The 17,593-nt window shown below is 43.0% G+C and overlaps 1 protein-coding gene across 1 annotated transcript; it reads left to right on the top strand.

Moving 5' to 3' along the window:
- The first annotated feature begins 10,777 nt into the window (after positions 1 to 10,777).
- On the top strand, positions 10,778 to 17,335 carry and2 (actinodin2). The gene is made up of 6 exons (XM_030752472.1): positions 10,778 to 10,911; positions 11,476 to 11,567; positions 12,816 to 12,860; positions 14,919 to 15,082; positions 15,560 to 16,396; positions 16,614 to 17,335. The coding sequence occupies exons 2-6, from the start codon at positions 11,495 to 11,497 to the stop codon at positions 17,001 to 17,003; spliced, it is 1,509 nt and encodes a 502-aa protein (XP_030608332.1). The 5' UTR covers positions 10,778 to 10,911; positions 11,476 to 11,494; the 3' UTR covers positions 17,004 to 17,335.
- The last annotated feature ends 258 nt before the right edge of the window (positions 17,336 to 17,593 follow it).

Raw genomic sequence — 17,593 nt, 5'->3', positions numbered from 1 at the left:
TCGGTCTGTTTCCACGCAGCCAGATCTCCCTAGCTCTCGGTCTGTTTCCACGCAGCCAGATCTCCCTAGCTCTCGGTCTGTTTCCACGCAGCCAGATCTCCCTAGCTCACAGCCCGCTCTCTCTGGCTCCCGGCCTGCTTCCACGCAGCCAGTCGTCTCCCGGCCTGCTTCCACGCAGCCAGTCGTCTCCCGGCCTGCTTCCACGCAGCCAGTCGTCTCCCGGCCTGCTTCCACGCAGCCAGTCGTCTCCCGGCCTGCTTCCACGCAGCCAGTCGTCTCCCGGCCTGCTTCCACGCAGCCAGTCGTCTCCCGGCCTGCTTCCACGCAGCCAGTCGTCTCCCGGCCTGCTTCCACGCAGCCAGTCGTCTCCCGGCCTGCTTCCACGCAGCCAGTCGTCTCCCGGCCTGCTTCCACGCAGCCAGTCGTCTCCCGGCCTGCTTCCACGCAGCCAGTCGTCTCCCGGCCTGCTTCCACGCAGCCAGTCGTCTCCCGGCCTGCTTCCACGCAGCCAGTCGTCTCCCGGCCTGCTTCCACGCAGTCCCCTGCACCTCTGCTATTCCTCGAGCAGCCCCTGCTGCTCAATAAAGCAGCAGTGTGCCCTGTTCCGCGGTCCCAGCCTACGCATCCGGTGCCTCACTATGTAGGCCCCGTTCAGCCCATGGGCTCAGCTCACTCCGAGCCGATGGGGGTCTCCGCTCAGTCCGAGCGCTCCGCGCCAGAGGGTCCCGCTCAGTCCGAGCCGGTGGGGGTCTCCGCTCAGTCCGAGCGCTCCGCGCCAGAGGGTCCCGCTCAGTCCGAGCCGGTGGGGGTCTCCGCTCAGTCCGAGCCAGGGGGTCTCCGCTCAGTCCGAGCCGGTGGGGGTCTCCGCTCAGTCCGAGCCGGTGGGGGTCTCCGCTCAGTCCGAGCCAGGGGGTCCCGCTCAGTCCGAGCCGGTGGGGGTCTCCGCTCAGTCCGAGCGCTCCGAGCCAGGGGGTCCCGCTCAGTCCGAGCCGGTGGGGGTCTCCGCTCAGTCCGAGCGCTCCACGTCACCCGAGGGTTCCCCACCAGAGCCCGGGGTCGCCCTTCTCCGCCGCCGCACGCCCCGCGGTCGGCCTCCGGTGACCCCTCCTCGTCGCCGCCGCCGCACGCCCCGCGGTCGGCCTCCGGTGACCCCTCCTCGTCGCCGCCGCCGCACGCCCCGCGGTCGGCCTCCGGTGACCCCTCCTCGTCGCCGCCGCCGCACGCCCCGCGGTCGGCCTCCGGTGACCCCTCCTCGTCGCCGCCGCCGCACGCCCCGCGGTCGGCCTCCGGTGACCCCTCCTCGTCGCCGCCACCGCTGGGAGCGCGGTCGGCCTCCGGTGACTCCCCCTCGTCCTCGTCGCCGCCGCCGCTGGGAGCGCGGTCGGCCTCCGGTGATTCCTTCTCGTCCTCGTCGCCGCCGCCGCTGGGAGCGCGGTCGGCCTCCAGTGATTCCTTCTCGTCCTCGTCGCCGCCGCCGCTGGGAGCGCGGTCGGCCTCCAGTGATTCCTTCTCGTCCTCGTCGCCGCCGCCGCTGGGAGCGCGGTCGGCCTCCCTCGTTGGGATTTTGCTTTGTGGCCCCTTGGCCTCTGCGGCCTCCTGAACTGTGTGTTTTTTGTTTTTGGATTTCCCACTGACTCCCCTGAACTGTGGACTGTTTTTTCCCCTGCTGTTTTTTGTTTTGTCATAGCTCCTGGACTGTTCCTTGTTTCGGCCCCCTGTTTTGGACATTGGAGCTCTCCGGCCTTGTGCCGTCGCTTTTTGTTTAATCCGGTTGTTTTTTTTTTTTTTGCTTCTCGTCCCCGTGTTTTGTTCTTGTTTGGACTGTGTTGCCTCTGCTCTGCCTCATTTTGATGCCCCCTGTTGGACTGTCTCCGGCCTTGTGCCGTCGCCTTTTGTTCTGGTCCTGTGTTTTTGTTTTCTTCCTGTCCGGGTTTGATTTGTTTTGTTCACGCCCTGTGATTTCTGTTTTGCTCCCTGTCTTTGTTTTTGTTTCGGGCCCTCCTTCCTGGTCCCCCGCCTCCCGCCCTTGTCTGGTTTTGTTTCTGGTTTTTGGCCGTCGGGAGCCGGCCTTTGAGGGGGGGGGTACTGTCATGTCCTGGGCCGTTGGCCCAGCGTTTTGTTTTAATTTATTTCCTGAGTTTGTCCTCCCTGTATGTTTGTCATGTTCCCAGTGTTGTGACTTGTCTGCGTGTTCCTTGGTTTATCACTTCCTGTTTTATTTTGCCAATGTGATTTCCTTGTGCTTTGTGTTTAGCTTTGATTCCCCTGTGTAATTAGTTTCATTTGCCTCACCTGTTGTTCCCTGCTGTTTCCTCTTGCCCTGATTACCCATTGTGTATTTAAGCCCTCAGTTTTCATTTGTTCTCTGTCGCGTCGTTGATGTTTTGTGCCCGCATGTTCCTGTGTTCCCTGTGCCTGCCCTTCGTCTCCCTGTGCCTCCCTTCCAAGGTTTTTGTATTTGTGTTTCCCCGTTGAAATAAATCCCCTTTTTAGTTATGTTTGCTTCTGGAGTCCTTCATGTGAGTCCTTCCTCGTCCGTTTCCTCCCCGGCCATGACACAAAGACCTTCAAAAACAACCCCATTTATTTATTTATTTTATATACTAATGATTGTCACAGCCAGTATCCACAGCGCCACATTTTAAAATTTGCTGATGACTCTGTGATCCTGTCCCTCCTCAGCAGTGATGACCCAGATCACGGACCAGTGGTCAGGGATTTCACTGACTGGTGTGAGTCCTCCTTTTTAAAGATAAATGTTTCTAAAACAAAGGAGATGGTCATTGATTTTAGAAAACACAGTGCAGTCATTGCGCCTGTGGTTATTTCTGGGGAAAATGTTGAGGCTGTGGACCACTCTAAGTATCTGGGAACGATCCTTGACAACAGGCTGACTTTTGAAGCCCACGTAGACTCACTTTGTAAAAAGGCCCATCAGAGGATGTATTTTTATCGGAAGCGCCATGGTTTTAATGTGGGTTCAACTTTTATGAAAATGTTTCACTCTTGTTTTATTGAGTCGGTTATTACTTTTAATCTCATCTGCTGGTTTGGTTTTTTAAATGTTAAGAATAGAAATAAACTGCTAGGAGTTGTAAAGCTGTGCGGAAAAATTGCTGGCACAGCCCTAAGCAACCTCACTGACCTACAAAAGGTCAGGTCAGTGAAAAAGGCAAGATTTATCCTAGCAGATTTAGACCATCCACTGCACCATGAGTTTAAGTTGCTTCCTTCTGGATGCAGATATTGGGTACCAGGTTGTAGGACAAATAGATTGAGGGAATCTTTTGTCCCAACAGCGATTAGGTTTTTAAATGATCTGTTGTGTTTTTATGTTTGTTTTTGCTCTCATGGTATAACTGTTTTTTAGGATTTCTTTACTACTGGCTGTGGAAATAATTGTCCTTAGGGGACAATAAAGATCGTTGAATTGAATTGAATTGAAGACATCTTTCTTTGTAGTAATGGTACACTTGGCATTTTTCACACATGCACAGTTACAGCATTCACAGTCACAAGTTGGTTGGTTAGTTCTACACATCAAGTATAATACCACGTGATACACTTTCAAAGATACCTAATGTAGGGATGTGCAAAAGTCTGGATTTTTCTAGGAACATGGGACTGTGCAAACATACATGGAAATACAGTATATATGTCAAAAACAGAGTTTGTACAATTCTAATAGGCATTCTAATAGTCAATATTTCATATGATCGCTGTGATTCTTCAACACAGCCTGAGTTCTCTTAGACAAGCTTTCTTTACTGTACTGCAAGTAGTCTTCAGGAATAGGTCTCCAGGCTTCTTGAAGGGTATCCCAAAGCTACTTTTGGTTTTACAGATGCCTGTAGACACTCACTAGTGTACCGCTCTCCTGACCTCCACTTCATACTGCTGACAATTTGAACCAGAATTTCAAATTTGGATATATCTCTCCAGAAACCTGTTACCACTGATTTTCAGTGTACTTTAGCATACCTCAGCCTTTTCTCCTTGTTTCCTTTCCTTAAGAATGGCTTCTTGACAGTCACCCTTCCACTAAGACCGTTTCTGATCAGGCTTTAGCAAACAGTAGATGGATCAACTGAAGGGCCAGATTCACCTGTCAGGTCCTGTGTCAGGTCTTTACTGGATTATTTTCCCATTTCTTAAGGACATGACTTTCAGATATGACTTTCAGATTTTTTTTTCTTTTGTCTATCACTTTTCCAGTTTAGACTGATTATTTTTTTAAATGACACTTTGCACACCATGCCAAGATGTGCTGAGATGTGCCAAGTTTTTGGCTAATAGCCAAAAACTTGTTGATAATAACCAACCTTGTTGGTGCAAAAACGCTATTTTATGTCTGTCAAACTGTGTTGTCTTTTGAATTTTTCATAGATGCAACTAAAGAAATTGGAACAAATGTGTATTTGTGAAAGGCTGAGTTAGGTGTCTTTTTAAATTCTTGAATAATTCATTTGTCAGTTTTATGTGGATTACAAACAAAAAACCTCTGAAATGGTCAGGTACAAAGACCTTGAGAAAGCCTGGAGAACTGCTACTCATTACCACTTAAAAAATTGCAAGAGAGTCTGGCTACTTGGAAGCAAAATGCAAAAGGAATGAGGGGATGACTCAAGACTTTTGCACAGTACTACATCTTGAACACTCCTTGTGCTTAAAGTTACAGTTGGGAAATACCAACATGTGTCACATTAGTATGTGACAAGAGTCAGTAAATTATTATCAGCTATTTATTAAATTAAGCAATAGAGTTTGGAGGTAGAGAGGTTTAAAGATCTGAAAAAGGAATCAAATAATGTTTCTGTGCTTGAGTATCCCAGTGCATGACAATACCAAATAGTTTTGAGTGCACATGTTATCACTAACATTTTAAGAGTACCTTCATGAACTCTACTTAGATTGCTCTGAGGATGGAGCAAACAGTGTCTAATAACATCCACTACCGTCTTGCTTTTTAGTGACATTTGTTTTGATTGATGGCACCAGTGTGTTCAGCCAGACACCGCATCATCTGCAGATAATGTTATTTTTGGCTTCACAGGGAAAGGTGAGCTGTTCATATGAATGATCAAAGTGACTGCTTGAACATGTAGCAAGCAGATTTATTCCAGCAGTAGCACTAATCTGCAAGCTAAGCAGGTTATCTATGATAAACCATGATACCTCAACGCTGAAAGACACCTCATTTTTTGCATTTAGTGAAAAACCCTTTCATATTGGCCATTCTCACTTCTCATGACTGTCAGTCAAAGAAATAGATGTTAGGACTCAACAGGAAGAGTCTGGTGTGGGTAGGTTTGTTAACATTACTTAGAGTGAGCTCGTAATGTTGAACTGAATCCAGCAAACAAATGAATTTGCTGTAGCCTTTGAGCATAAGAACTCTAGGACTCATCATTTGCTCATTTTTTGACCCTTTCCGTTGTTAATTCAGGAAGAGATGAAAGGTTTGTCATTTCACGTGGAGTACCATGTTAACCAACTTTTTCTCTGTCACTGTTGGGAAAAATTCTGGCATAGGATCATACCCAGAGACAGCATAAAAGATGAATGGAGCTAGGGTGACGTCACCCATTGGTTTGTGATGTCCAGTTTTGAAAGCTTGAAATGAGCATTTTCACTATAGCCATCTTGGTGTTTTGAAACTGAATGCGAAGAGCCTGAGGTGACAGTGAGTATACCCTAGATCTGGTGGACCATGAAGGTACTGCAGGGTGCAGTAATAACAGAAATTTAGTTTGAAATTACTCACAAGTATGCAGTAACATGTTTATTTAAATGTATTTATTTGTATAAAAAGCGAATTCAAACTGGTAATATGAGGTGGTTAGTTTGTGATATTACTCATTACTATGACCTGTGTCAAGTGGCAAGTGGGTCACATATTGGCATTAGCACTTTGCAAATGACTGGGTAGCAGCTAGCAATTTATATCCAACAGCCTGTGATGTTCATGTTTTTTTAATCAGATTTTCAAGGAAATACATCACTTTATTTTGATGAGAGTGAAGACAGGCTTCTAGCCAGGAAAATTTCACAGGCCAGTGCGATGGGACGACCGGCTAGGAGGGGGGGCCCCATGGGATTTTCTGGTTTTTAAGTGGGCCGCAGCACTCTTGACTTTGGGAACCACTGCCCTAGATAATCCTTCTTTTTGGAACACAAAATTACTAAATGGACTTAATATTTTATTCAGTGTGACCTGAAATGAGTGACTGAGCCCACAAACTCACCAGGAAAGTGTTTATCGGGGTCAGGTCTGAGGGCAGTTTTCTCATAGCTTTCTATAGGACTGGAATTCTTTTTGGAACCACAAGTACTGCCTCCTGGTGGCTATTAAGAAGAGCAGAAGTTTAACATGGTTCAGCATTGGCTTCACTTTCAAACCGGGTAGAACATAACACAAATAGTACAAAAGCTGTGTGACATCAAAAGAATAAAAACACGAACTGGGAACTGTAAACTGGTATTCGATGCATGTGTTGGGGCCTCTGGCAATAGTAGTACTATACCTAGCAACTGAAGAGGAAATGGAGACCATTTGCCTTTAAAAGTAAAAGATGCGCATTTGAAAACTTGCTGGCTGCAGTGCTCTACCACTCAGCTAGTGGATACTGCATATTTGCAGACAGACATGAAAAACTTCAGGTAATTTTGGCTTTCTGGTGTTTTTGTTGTAGCAACTTCTTTGCAACCAATTTCACCCAGTGACAGCCAGCAACTTCCAGGGACCACTGCCAATCCGAGCAACCAGCGGTTGTATCAAATCCAGCATAGCAGACAGCTCTCAAGCAGATGATGATGCCTTGTGAAAAACCTCAATATTGTCTATGATTGAACCCTGTAGTCTTGTTTTGGTTTTCAACATGGCTGCAAGGTGAATCGGGACAATGAAATAGTTCTTTATATTTTGATCTTAGAGTAGATAATTGATGTTGAACTAAAATTGTTTTTCTTTCTTTCTTTCTTTCTTTCTTGCTTTCTTGCTTTCTTGCTTTCTTTCTTTCTTTCTTTCTTTCTTTACATTAAATTCAAATCTTAAACTTGCAGGATATATTACAGGATTTGTCCAAGAATATTAATCTGATCAGAAATCTGAGGAGACTGGAGCTTCAGGGAGCATAACATTCAGTTGTGAGAAACTCCAATAAACAAATAAACACACAGAAATATGGTAACTTCTGGAGAAGCATTTAAAAACAACAGAAATGAATACTTACTTCACATATTGCTTATTACCTGTAGGGTAACCTGCACACAGACTGCTGTGTGTATACATCAGTATAATTTCTAGAGAACACGTGAGAGACTGCAATAATGTCTGCAATGCAACAGAAAACAGAGTAGTTATTCTTCTCAGTGTCATGTGGATTTTATAATTTCCAAAATTAACTGTATAAAGAGAGACTCCTTCAATATCAGCACCAATGAGAATGCTGATCTGAAGGTCACCTACTGTATGCTTTCAGTGGTGGGCAGCAGCATGATGTGATTTTATATTACTATTCAGCACAAGTTGGAGACTGATAAGAGTCTTCTGAAGAACACAAAATGCAAACTGCAGGTTTTTAAAAGCTGGCTGTAAAGATCCAGAAAAACAGAGAACTGTGCTGTCAGCACAGAGCTGTCAAATAGTTAAATACAAGACAGTAGTAACTGTGCATATATACATCAGGCATGAATGAGTTTCACAGGCCTAAGGCTCACGGCCACTAACAAAACTCTCAGGAAGAAATTATGAGCTTTATTAAAACGGCTTTGCACATTTGCGATTATCCTGCCCAGTCACTGCAAAATATACACTTTTAGGAATTTCAGAGTCTGGAGGACAATGTAGGGATTAGACCAAATGAGGTTATAGTTTAATGTGTATTACAACCAATAAAAGAGAATCTACAGCTGCCTCTGAAGCTTTTCTTCTACAGTGGTGCTTTGAGATAAGGGTTAACCAAATACACCTGATGTGCAGTTAAAATAACAATTAAAAAATGAAGGGGCTCATCTGTGTGTATTGTCATCTGGTTAGTAGGAATCCAGGTAATACTTTAGGCTGAAAGTAAGTGAGGGCCCAATCATTCATTGCTGGCATTGCAAAAAAAAAAAAAAATTCCGTGACATAAAAATATTACTACAGTTAAACATTTCTCTAAAACCTACTTCAGGAGTTTAAATTGATGTAAACACCGATCACTCTGAGCTACAACTTAAAACAGTTGAAGCTGCTAGTATCACCGCATCCATTAATGCTTCTTTCTTGTGCTGCATGCACAGATGAACTCTGTTTAAAATGTGTTAATAGCCATGGAGCAATTTGCTGTTGTTCTTTAAAGTGTGACGAGCGACTCAAAGCACAATTAAAGTACCGTAAAAACATCTGACGGGCATCATCATTAACAAGAGTGTATGTTCTTTAATGAGCTTTTCCTTTACAACAAGCACTTTCTGGATTTTTTTCCTTGCCCAAATTTCTCTTGTGTTGCTGTAAATTTTCCACGCACAGAAAGGGACTGACGTGTTGTGACAGCTCATCTGTTTTAAGATGAAGAGGACATACAATTTGTTTCCTTCTGTGTCAGACCTGGTAATTCAAAAATGTGTAAATTGCATGGATCACAGCCAAGACTGAGACGTTGTCAGTCATGTAAGATGGTCACATGTCCTTGGGAACAAACTGTGTCTCAAACTGTTAGAAAATGAATGGTAACCTAGTCATTTGACTTAGTCTTTGTCTGCTGCCACCATATACACTATATTACCCAAAGTATTCACTCACCCATCCAAATTATTGAATTCAGGTGTTCCAGTCACTTCCATGGCCACAGGTGCAAAAAACCAAGCACTGAGGCATGCAGACTGCTTCTACAAACATTAGTGAAAGAATGGGTCGCTCTCAGGAGCTCAGCGAATTCCAGTGTGGTACCGAAAGAGGATGCCACCTGTGCAACAAGTCCAGGTAAAATATTCTTGTTACTAAATATTCCACTGTCAGCTGTTAGTGGTATTATACCAAAGTGGAAGCGATTGGGAATGACAGCAATTCAGCTATGAAGTAGTAGGCCACGTAAAATCACAGCGCGGGTTCAGTGGATGACGAGGTGTGTAGTACACAGAGGTTGCCAGTTTACTGCAGAGTCAATCACTACAGCCCTCCAAACTTCATTAGCTCAAGAACAGCGCATAGATTCATGGAACGGGTCTCCATGGCTGAGCAACTGCATTTGGGGCTGCATCAGGAAGGTTGCCTGGTGTAAAAGCTCTGCTGTCAAATGTGTAGCAACTCCTTGTGTCAAGGGAACTGCCAAAAGTAGTTTTGTATAACTTCAATATAGTTTTTTTTTTTTCGTATAAATATTTTCCCCCTGGCTCTGTAGTTTATTTATTTTCTTATTTACTTACATTAAAAAAAAAAAAAAGAATGGTTACAGGTTGTAGCAGTTAACTAAAACCAGTAAATGTCTGAAATAAAGAGCCTAAAATTATGGATAAATGTTTGAAAAAGCTTTCTAAAAATGACAATTAAATGGTTGCTTTTGTAAAAGCTGGCTGGGAATCTGCCTTTAAACATATTGTAAGTTCAATGAGTTGTCATGTTTTTTTTTTTAATTTTTATTTTTTTAGCTGTCTGTGCTGTTTGACTCTTTAGCTCACTTTTTCAGGTTCCTTAGCTCCCAAGTCCAGTATATATTTCACTGACACAGGTTGCAGACTTTGCCGGCTACGTGGCATGATCTCAGCGTCAGGATCATGTAGCAAACAGTACTGCTGGCACACTCGTCCTGATGGCTCTGTCTCCACAGCAGCAGCAGATTATTTCATTAGTAGCTCCTGGTGTGAGACCTGCTTCTCCTAATGGCATATACCTCCTCTTTGCTGTTTCATAACAAAAAATAAATGCATGTTCAAAAATTAAGTGATTTCAGTAACATAAAAGAAAATTTTTAAATGTGAAACATCCTTTATCCATGTAGGCTTAGTATTCTGATCAGTGAATATTTAAAAATCTCCATTCAGTGTTAGCTGAAGGAACTCGGCTCTGTTTCTTTTTCTCTGGCAGCAGATTTCACATCCGGAGTGAAACAGCTGACTGGCTGCAGACATTTGACACTACTGGCTCACATCAGGTTTAGAAACATTACCAAAGGAGCTGCAACGGTTGCTGCTTGGATGTAGCATTGCATCACTGAGGTGAAATGAGTCAGGTTCTGTTATCCTGCAAATATTGCTCATGCATTAGTCAATACAATGATGCAACAGAGTAGAAATAGTTTTTATTTGCAGTCAATTTCTGCAGGAAAAGCTGTTCCTGGTGAGAGTAAGCTTGAAAAGAAACACGAGACACTGATTCCTTTAGTAGCAGAGGATGATTTAATCTACTAGTTCCTGAGTATATTTGGAAAGTACCAAGAGAACCTCTTGCTCTAAAGTCTCTCAGGTTTTATCTCTGAGTGCCCCACACACACAAACTTTGTGATTTAGGTTTTACATTCATTTTGATGTCAAAATGAACTATTGACTCAATGAAATATCAGTTTGTAAAATGAATCCAAATAGCAGACCCGTGAGGAAAGAAACCTAACTCTAAATGGCACCTTGCTAATGCTGTCATGCTTCTCGCTTTCTATAATTACAGGACCCCTATTGGTTAGATGATTGGCAGCACAGGAGCCAATCCTGGAGCGCCAAATAGCACGCCGAGCTGTATCACATGCCTTTTTGTTTTTAATGGTCAAGAGAGCTGCTTAAAAATGTTTCCCTGTGTGCATATACAGGGAGCAAGGAGGTAGAAGGTTTAGACAGCTCAGACAACCAGAGTGCAGTAAGCACCATCCCCTTTTTTTCCAAGAGAGCTGCTGGACCCAGAGGCGATTGCAGGAGGCCACAGCTTCAGCACCTTTGCAGGTAAGAGCTGATGATAATACCTGAAGTTTATCATTTTAGAGAGGTTGCCTGAAACTTCATCTGCTTTGTCTTTGTTAGAAAAGTGAGAAACTCCAAACTTTTAGAAGCCATCTGTCTTTTTGAGAACAACAAATGTTAAATCAGTAGCTATCCATGCAGTAATAAAAGAGGACATCTCAAGCTTTTGGCTATTTGATTGTCGAATTCAGTCTCTTTTTTTGATATTCTGATATTCAGAACTGACATCTTATTTCTCTCACTAATCCTTGAAAAGCTCTATTACAGCATGTCCTCAATTCTCTCTATTGTCTTGGCATCAGCCGGTTAAATAAAAGCGTCTCTTTGTTCCAAGTGCATTGTCTTCTCAAGGATTTCCATATCGAGCAGTTAGCTGAAAAACTTTACGCAAAAAAAAAAACAACCCCCCCCCCCCCCCCCCCCCCCCCAGCCCCCCAATAAGATGCAGGGATCAATCAAAGTCTTGTTGCATTGTGATAATACAGTATGCCTCCAAAAGTTAAGCCTGAAAAGACACTGAATATTGTTCACTGTCTTTTCCCTCAGGAAGCACAAAAAAGAGAAAATGGCACGTGCTGGACGACCATCGCTTTCCCTGATCCACGCAGGATTCCTGTTAGTAATTGTTTTATTACCAGGTGAGACTTCAGTGGCAAATTTTAAACGTTATAAATTTTATCTTTGACACTATACAATATTTTACTGGAAATTTAATGAGCTGAGGAAGAGTTTACATCCAATTTTTTCTGTGGGATTTTAAATAAAATTTTTTAAAAATTTGACAAGAAAATGTGAACTAGAATGGCAGTTAGACATGATTTAGAGTGGTTCCAACCTCTTTCAAATCACCATGTGTTTACAGCCCCCTTTAACCATGCAAAGATTAACTTTTTCCTCCCATGCTTCATTTATTTTTTTAGCATCTACTTTATTATACTAATAATGACTACCAGATATCACTTCTCTGCTGGTAGAGATTTGAAAGACCAACAATAAAATGCTTTTTTAACATCAGTGCATCAATAACTATCTACTATATGAACAGTCTGTTGCTGTATATAACAATGCTTTTACTTTTGATACCTTAAATATGTTTTGCTGATAATTATAAGACTTTAAGTAAATTATGTTTTCTTATTTCTGCTGTGTTGTTGCTTCAGTAAAAGATCCGAATACTGATTTTACTCCTTGTTTCTGGCTTAAAATTGATTGTGAGAATACTTCAGAAGCATTTTGACCTGGTAGTACAGTCCATCCCCGGGCACATTAATCTCTGGCACAGAGTTATAAGGACACCGTTACCCTTCTCTCTTTAGCAGTAAAATGGCATGTCATGATGATGCCCTTTAGTACTACAAAACCTTTCTGGAGTCATAAAAACACATCTATCACTGCCTCCCCTTTGGAAGATTTTCCACATTAATAGATGAAAGTTTCTGGGATAATCAGCTGACTTGGCTGTTTTCTTGCAGTTGTAAACCTCAGCAGGAAAGCCACGGTGGAGCAGAAGACACCCGGAGACGTCTTTTCCCTCCCACCAGCCATTTTTAGTGTATCTGTAATTAGTTTGTGTGAGGCCCGACTCTTTGTAGTTTTACAGGTAAACTTTAAGGAGGCCCCCAGTAGCAGCATTAATATCATCAGTCTGGTTCAAAGCTCAGTGATACATATTAGGGGTGGGGTATGGGCTCAGAGTTGGAGGTGGGGGCATTTAAGCTGCAGGATGTTGCCTGTGATGGGGCGCCAGAAGCCCGGCACCTGCCGTGTTTCACCTGGGGGCTTATTAGTGGCTCAGCGTTTTCCCTGATGTTGAAGGAAAGTGCAACATCTGTTCCTAATCAGCAAATGTCTCTGCTCCTGCTAATGCGGCTGCTTGTGTTTTACAGACTTTCTGGGGGCCGTTCCAGTGGAGCAGCACAAACAGGAGGAAGGTGAGGGCGTGACGTGGCATGTGCGGCAAAAGCCTCAACAACTTAAAAACTAGCTACAAAAACCTTAATGACTGCTATTCATAGGGAGATAAATGCTCTATGTATCTACCTTTTCTTTCCATTCAGCCAATTAGCACCATATAAATTACATGTTGGTTCACAATAAAACACATTTGCAATCTGGAAAGATCCAATTTGGAGCCAAAACAATTAGTCAACAGAAAGTGGATTGGGATGATGGATTAAAGTAAGAAGCTAAAGTGCTGTGCGAGAACTAGGTCAGCATATGATACACGATAATTAACAGACCAAGAGATTGAGATTAATCTACTACTAAAGAATCCAGCAGATTAAGAGATAATAGAAATAGTTGCTAGTTGCATCTGGTCCAAAAATGCTGGCAATTTGATTATGAGCTTTTGTCGATGAAATCAAATGTTGCTTCATATTGCTCTATATTGAATTATTCCTGTTGAGATAAAATATGAGGAGCATAGCATTTTACAACAATATGATGTAATCCACATATTTAAATTAAATATAATGGAGTTTCTTGCCTATTTTATGAAGTTGCAGCCTGTCACAGCGGCTCTTCATGTTAACTGTGGCTGCTCCCTTTTGTTCCATTACATAATGTTTCAAACAGATTCACTTTCCAAAACTGTAGAAATATCCTTTGTCTTGTTTTATAGAGACATTTCTTGTGACTCTATTACAAAAGCCAACTCATGTTTCAGTAGTTTAGTGCTTTTAATGTTTAAAGTTGCAGAAGTTGAAAACATTTGGTTTGCTTTAGCTGTAAGTCGATGCAGTGTAATTGTGCTATGTATATTAATAACAACATTATATTCCCTGACATTGTGTAGGTACTTCTCATGTTACCAAAACCACAATAACTCAATGAAGCAACAAAATTTCTCCTTCAAACTGACTGTAAAAGCTCTGGCCACTCTGCTTAGATTGTTAGATTGACAGCTCACGCTTTCCTTCAAGGCTTGCTCTGGGCTCTCCTTCACCTGCAGCTGCGGGGTGCACAGTGGTCTCTTTTTTATCTGATGCTGTCCAAACAGTAGCACCGATCTATGCACTGTACATCTTAACTATAACAAACTGCAGCCTTCATGCCAACAGGATTTACTGTTCCGATTATAGATGCAAGTTTATGAAGGTCAGCGGTCAGTTCATCAGACTTTTATTCGTCATGTCCTCTGCGGGGTACAGATTTGATGTTTTCACATTCAACACAGCTGTGGCTCTATTTCGATATCATTGAGTTGTACTGATTTGAATTTGAGTTATACTGTCTCAAATGGACCAAAAGTGTCTGATACAGCGTATATAACAAAGAAAACAAATATATTTTAAAAATATTTTTATTCTTTTACACCAATCTTGGCTCTTACAGACAATATGCATCCTAATTATCATTTCAAGAAATTATTTGTCATTGGGGTACACTTCACAGCCCAGGGCTGGGGTCTCTGTGAACTGGACTTCTTCTGGGGCATCCCATGAATGAGCAGTCAAATTGGGATCTGGTGTGTGTCTGGGTCACTGTTTTAGTTTTCTGTTCTATTGTTCACCTTCAGATGTTCCTAAGCTGTGTGTGTGTGTTTTTTTTTTTTGCAATTTGGTGGGGCACACTGTCATGCTTGGGGAGGCCACTGCCATGGGGGCTTTTGCTTGGTCTGTGACAATGTTTAAAGAATAACATTCACACAATTGCCAGGATCCAGGCTTCCCCAGCAGAGCACTGCACTGCAATGACGACCAGTTTTATTTACTTTGTTTTAAAGGTTTGGCTGATTGCACAGCAATACTTTCATCAATGATCAATAGATCAATTGAACTATCTGAGATTTCCACTTTAAGTCAAAATAATATTACTTATGCATGTAACATGTAGAAAAATTACTGAAGATAATGGTCTGTTTATTATGACAAACAGTAAAAGATAAATTGAAATCCAACCTGTTTAATTGGTTAAAGTATGATTTCTGGCACCAGCACTTTTACATTGGTTGACTTTCTCTTCCTCTCGTCTTCCTCCGCCTCCAGCGGCCGCTCTGTCTGATGATGTGAAAGCTGAGGCAATAGCCAACCTAAAAACGCTTGTTCGTAACAGAAGGAACGTCCCTGTTGTGGCTGTGCCCCAGTTCAAACGTCTGCCTGACTTCTGGGGATGGTACAAATACTTCATGGATAGCCACAACCAGGAGGGAGTGAGTGTAGCTTGTTTCATATTAATTATTCAGTTTCTCCCAGTCACGATTATGAAACTGTGCTTGTTTTTCCTTTAAAAATTTACTTTAAACAATTTGTGTCACCAGTCTGCATTTTAAGGGGATTTTTTCTTTATTTTCTTTCCTTTTTTAAAATTAAATATGTAGTATTTTATACAGGAAATTTTAACAGGTTCCTTATTTATGCAGTTTAGAGGACAAAATATTTTTTTCTCAGATTATTATTATATAAAAGTGTTAATAAGCTGTTAATCTTTTAATATTTTCAGTGTGGAGTACCCATGAGAGCTCTGTGGTTTAGACAAAGGCTGAAAAGTAATTATTTTCCACAATAAAGGATTTGTGTACATCTTTCTTTGGAGTTCCTTTTCTTTTAGTTTTACTTTCTATGGTATATATATCATTTAGGATTAGAGAAGGTTTAATCCTTTTTCCCCTTTCCACCTGATTCTTCAGGTTGAGGACCTGGATCGTCTGTATGTGGCCTACCTGCAGAACAAGCACAGGTCAGAGGAGGGACCTACCTTCAATCATTACCTCAACCACCTCAGTGAAATCTACAAGACCTGTGCAGAGTCCGATGATCCAGAGTGCATCGCCGAGTTAACTAGCAAACCAAAGGCGGCCATGGTGATGCCTGCCCCCATCAAGTCTGCTGCTGTCAGGCTGTGCAACCCTTATATTGACCCCCACTGCACGTTCTCTCTTGCCACCAAGTCGGCTGCCCCTGAGCCAGAACCAGCTCCAGCAAAAGTGCCAGCTCCTGTCCTCGCGCCAGTGCCAATGAAGAGTCCCGCAGGTCTCTACTACTATGCTCCTGTCTTGGAGCCTTTCCTGAGTGGTGAGCAGAGGGCAGAGCTACTCAGAGTCTGCCAACCCGAAGATGTAGAGTGTCTGCAGTACCACCTGAGGGCAGCTTATGGGTATCGTCCAGCCCATGGTCCAGCTCCATCTTATGCCGCCCTCAATTGCGACCCAAAGGATCCCTACTGTACGCCACTCCTAGTCCAGAAGGCTCCCACTGGCTTCTACCACTTGATGTACCCTTCTGTTCCCCTGGCTGCTGCGGCTCCTAAAGAACAACACTGCAACCCTCTCTTTGACAAAGGCTGTAACCCCCTGACTGCTACCAAGCTGTCCAGCCTTACCAAGCCTGTCGTGGAGTACGCCCCCTTGAATGAGCCTGCGCCTCCTGCTGCTCCTCTGTCCTGCGACCCTCGCTATGACCCATACTGCATACTGGCAGCTGCTGCTGCTCTGCGCAAGCCTCCTCCACAGCTCCCCGAACACCAGGTCTGAATTTGAAGCCTTATTATTAGGCTTGAATTTTTCAGTGATTTCACCCAATCTAATGTAATCTTTTTCATTGAAGAGTTCTATTAATTGCCTTTTCTTTAACTCTTGGTTTGTTTAAAAGCATAGTAAAATTAAATGGTTGTTGAATAATGCTTTCACAGTCTGCTTTGCATGTGTTTTGAACCAAAAACATGAATCAATCAATCAAAACTAGGTTCGCTACAAGCTTGGTGTCCGTGGCAAGACCAAGGAGGGCTACGACTGCTATGTGCACTATGACAAAGACTGCATCCCACTCAAGTCTGTTTCTGAGGCCAAGGCCGACATCATGGGTCCAGCCAAGCCCTTCTGCCATCCATACGACCCCAGCTGTAACAAGTTTGCTTCACCCTCTAGTTCCAAGGCCATGAAGTCCAGAGAGGACAGCATAATCCTGCCAGATCCAGACTGTGATCCTGAATACGACTACAACTTCCGCCTACGTCGTGCTAAGCCCGCTGCTGCTGCTGCTGCAGATGAGTCTGCCAAGGAGGCTGCTGCTCCACAGTCTGCTGTCCCACGCTTCGAAGATTTCCTCAGGGGCATCATGAGCCAGTACCAATAGATTTTAAAATAAATGAATTTCAGAACCAACACCTGCCATGCAACGCAGCTCACTCTACCATCTCTAATTTTTATGGACCATAACCTTCAACAGATGTACCAAGGCCTAAACAAAGCTTTAAATCAATCATAAATGCAGCCTTTAGATAGTAAATGTCATTCTCCCAAACAAGCTGAAGGTTTTCTAGTTTTGGTCTGTTTTTATAAAGGAGGAACAATAAAAGAGTGCCATGTATGGTTGTAGAAAAGAGTCATGTATTGCTGTGTAATAGAATAAGATTAGTTTGAATTTAAATTAGTAGGCAAGACTTTCTCTCTGTTGTACATTCTTTTTCATTTAAGTGTATTTAAAGTTATTTTCAGCAATTTTCTATAACTCGAATCATCACTGAGCTTCATATGTTTAGTTTTTGTAAAGTTCTAAATAAAGAAGAAAAAAAATCAGTTGAACTTAATTTCTAGATAATGTTCTTTACACTGAGGTCACAAACACATCTGCTTGGCAGCTAAATGTAGAAAAAAGAAGCAGCAAAACACAGTCAATATATTTCAAATACTCTGAGGCTTACTCTGAGACTGTACACATAATTT

The sequence above is a fragment of the Archocentrus centrarchus genome, chromosome 17 (genome assembly GCF_007364275.1).
Source record: "Archocentrus centrarchus isolate MPI-CPG fArcCen1 chromosome 17, fArcCen1, whole genome shotgun sequence".
Taxonomy (NCBI): Eukaryota; Metazoa; Chordata; class Actinopteri; order Cichliformes; family Cichlidae; genus Archocentrus; species Archocentrus centrarchus.
The sequence above is the reverse complement of the archived record's forward strand: the minus strand, read 5'-3'. Positions and strand labels throughout refer to the sequence as shown.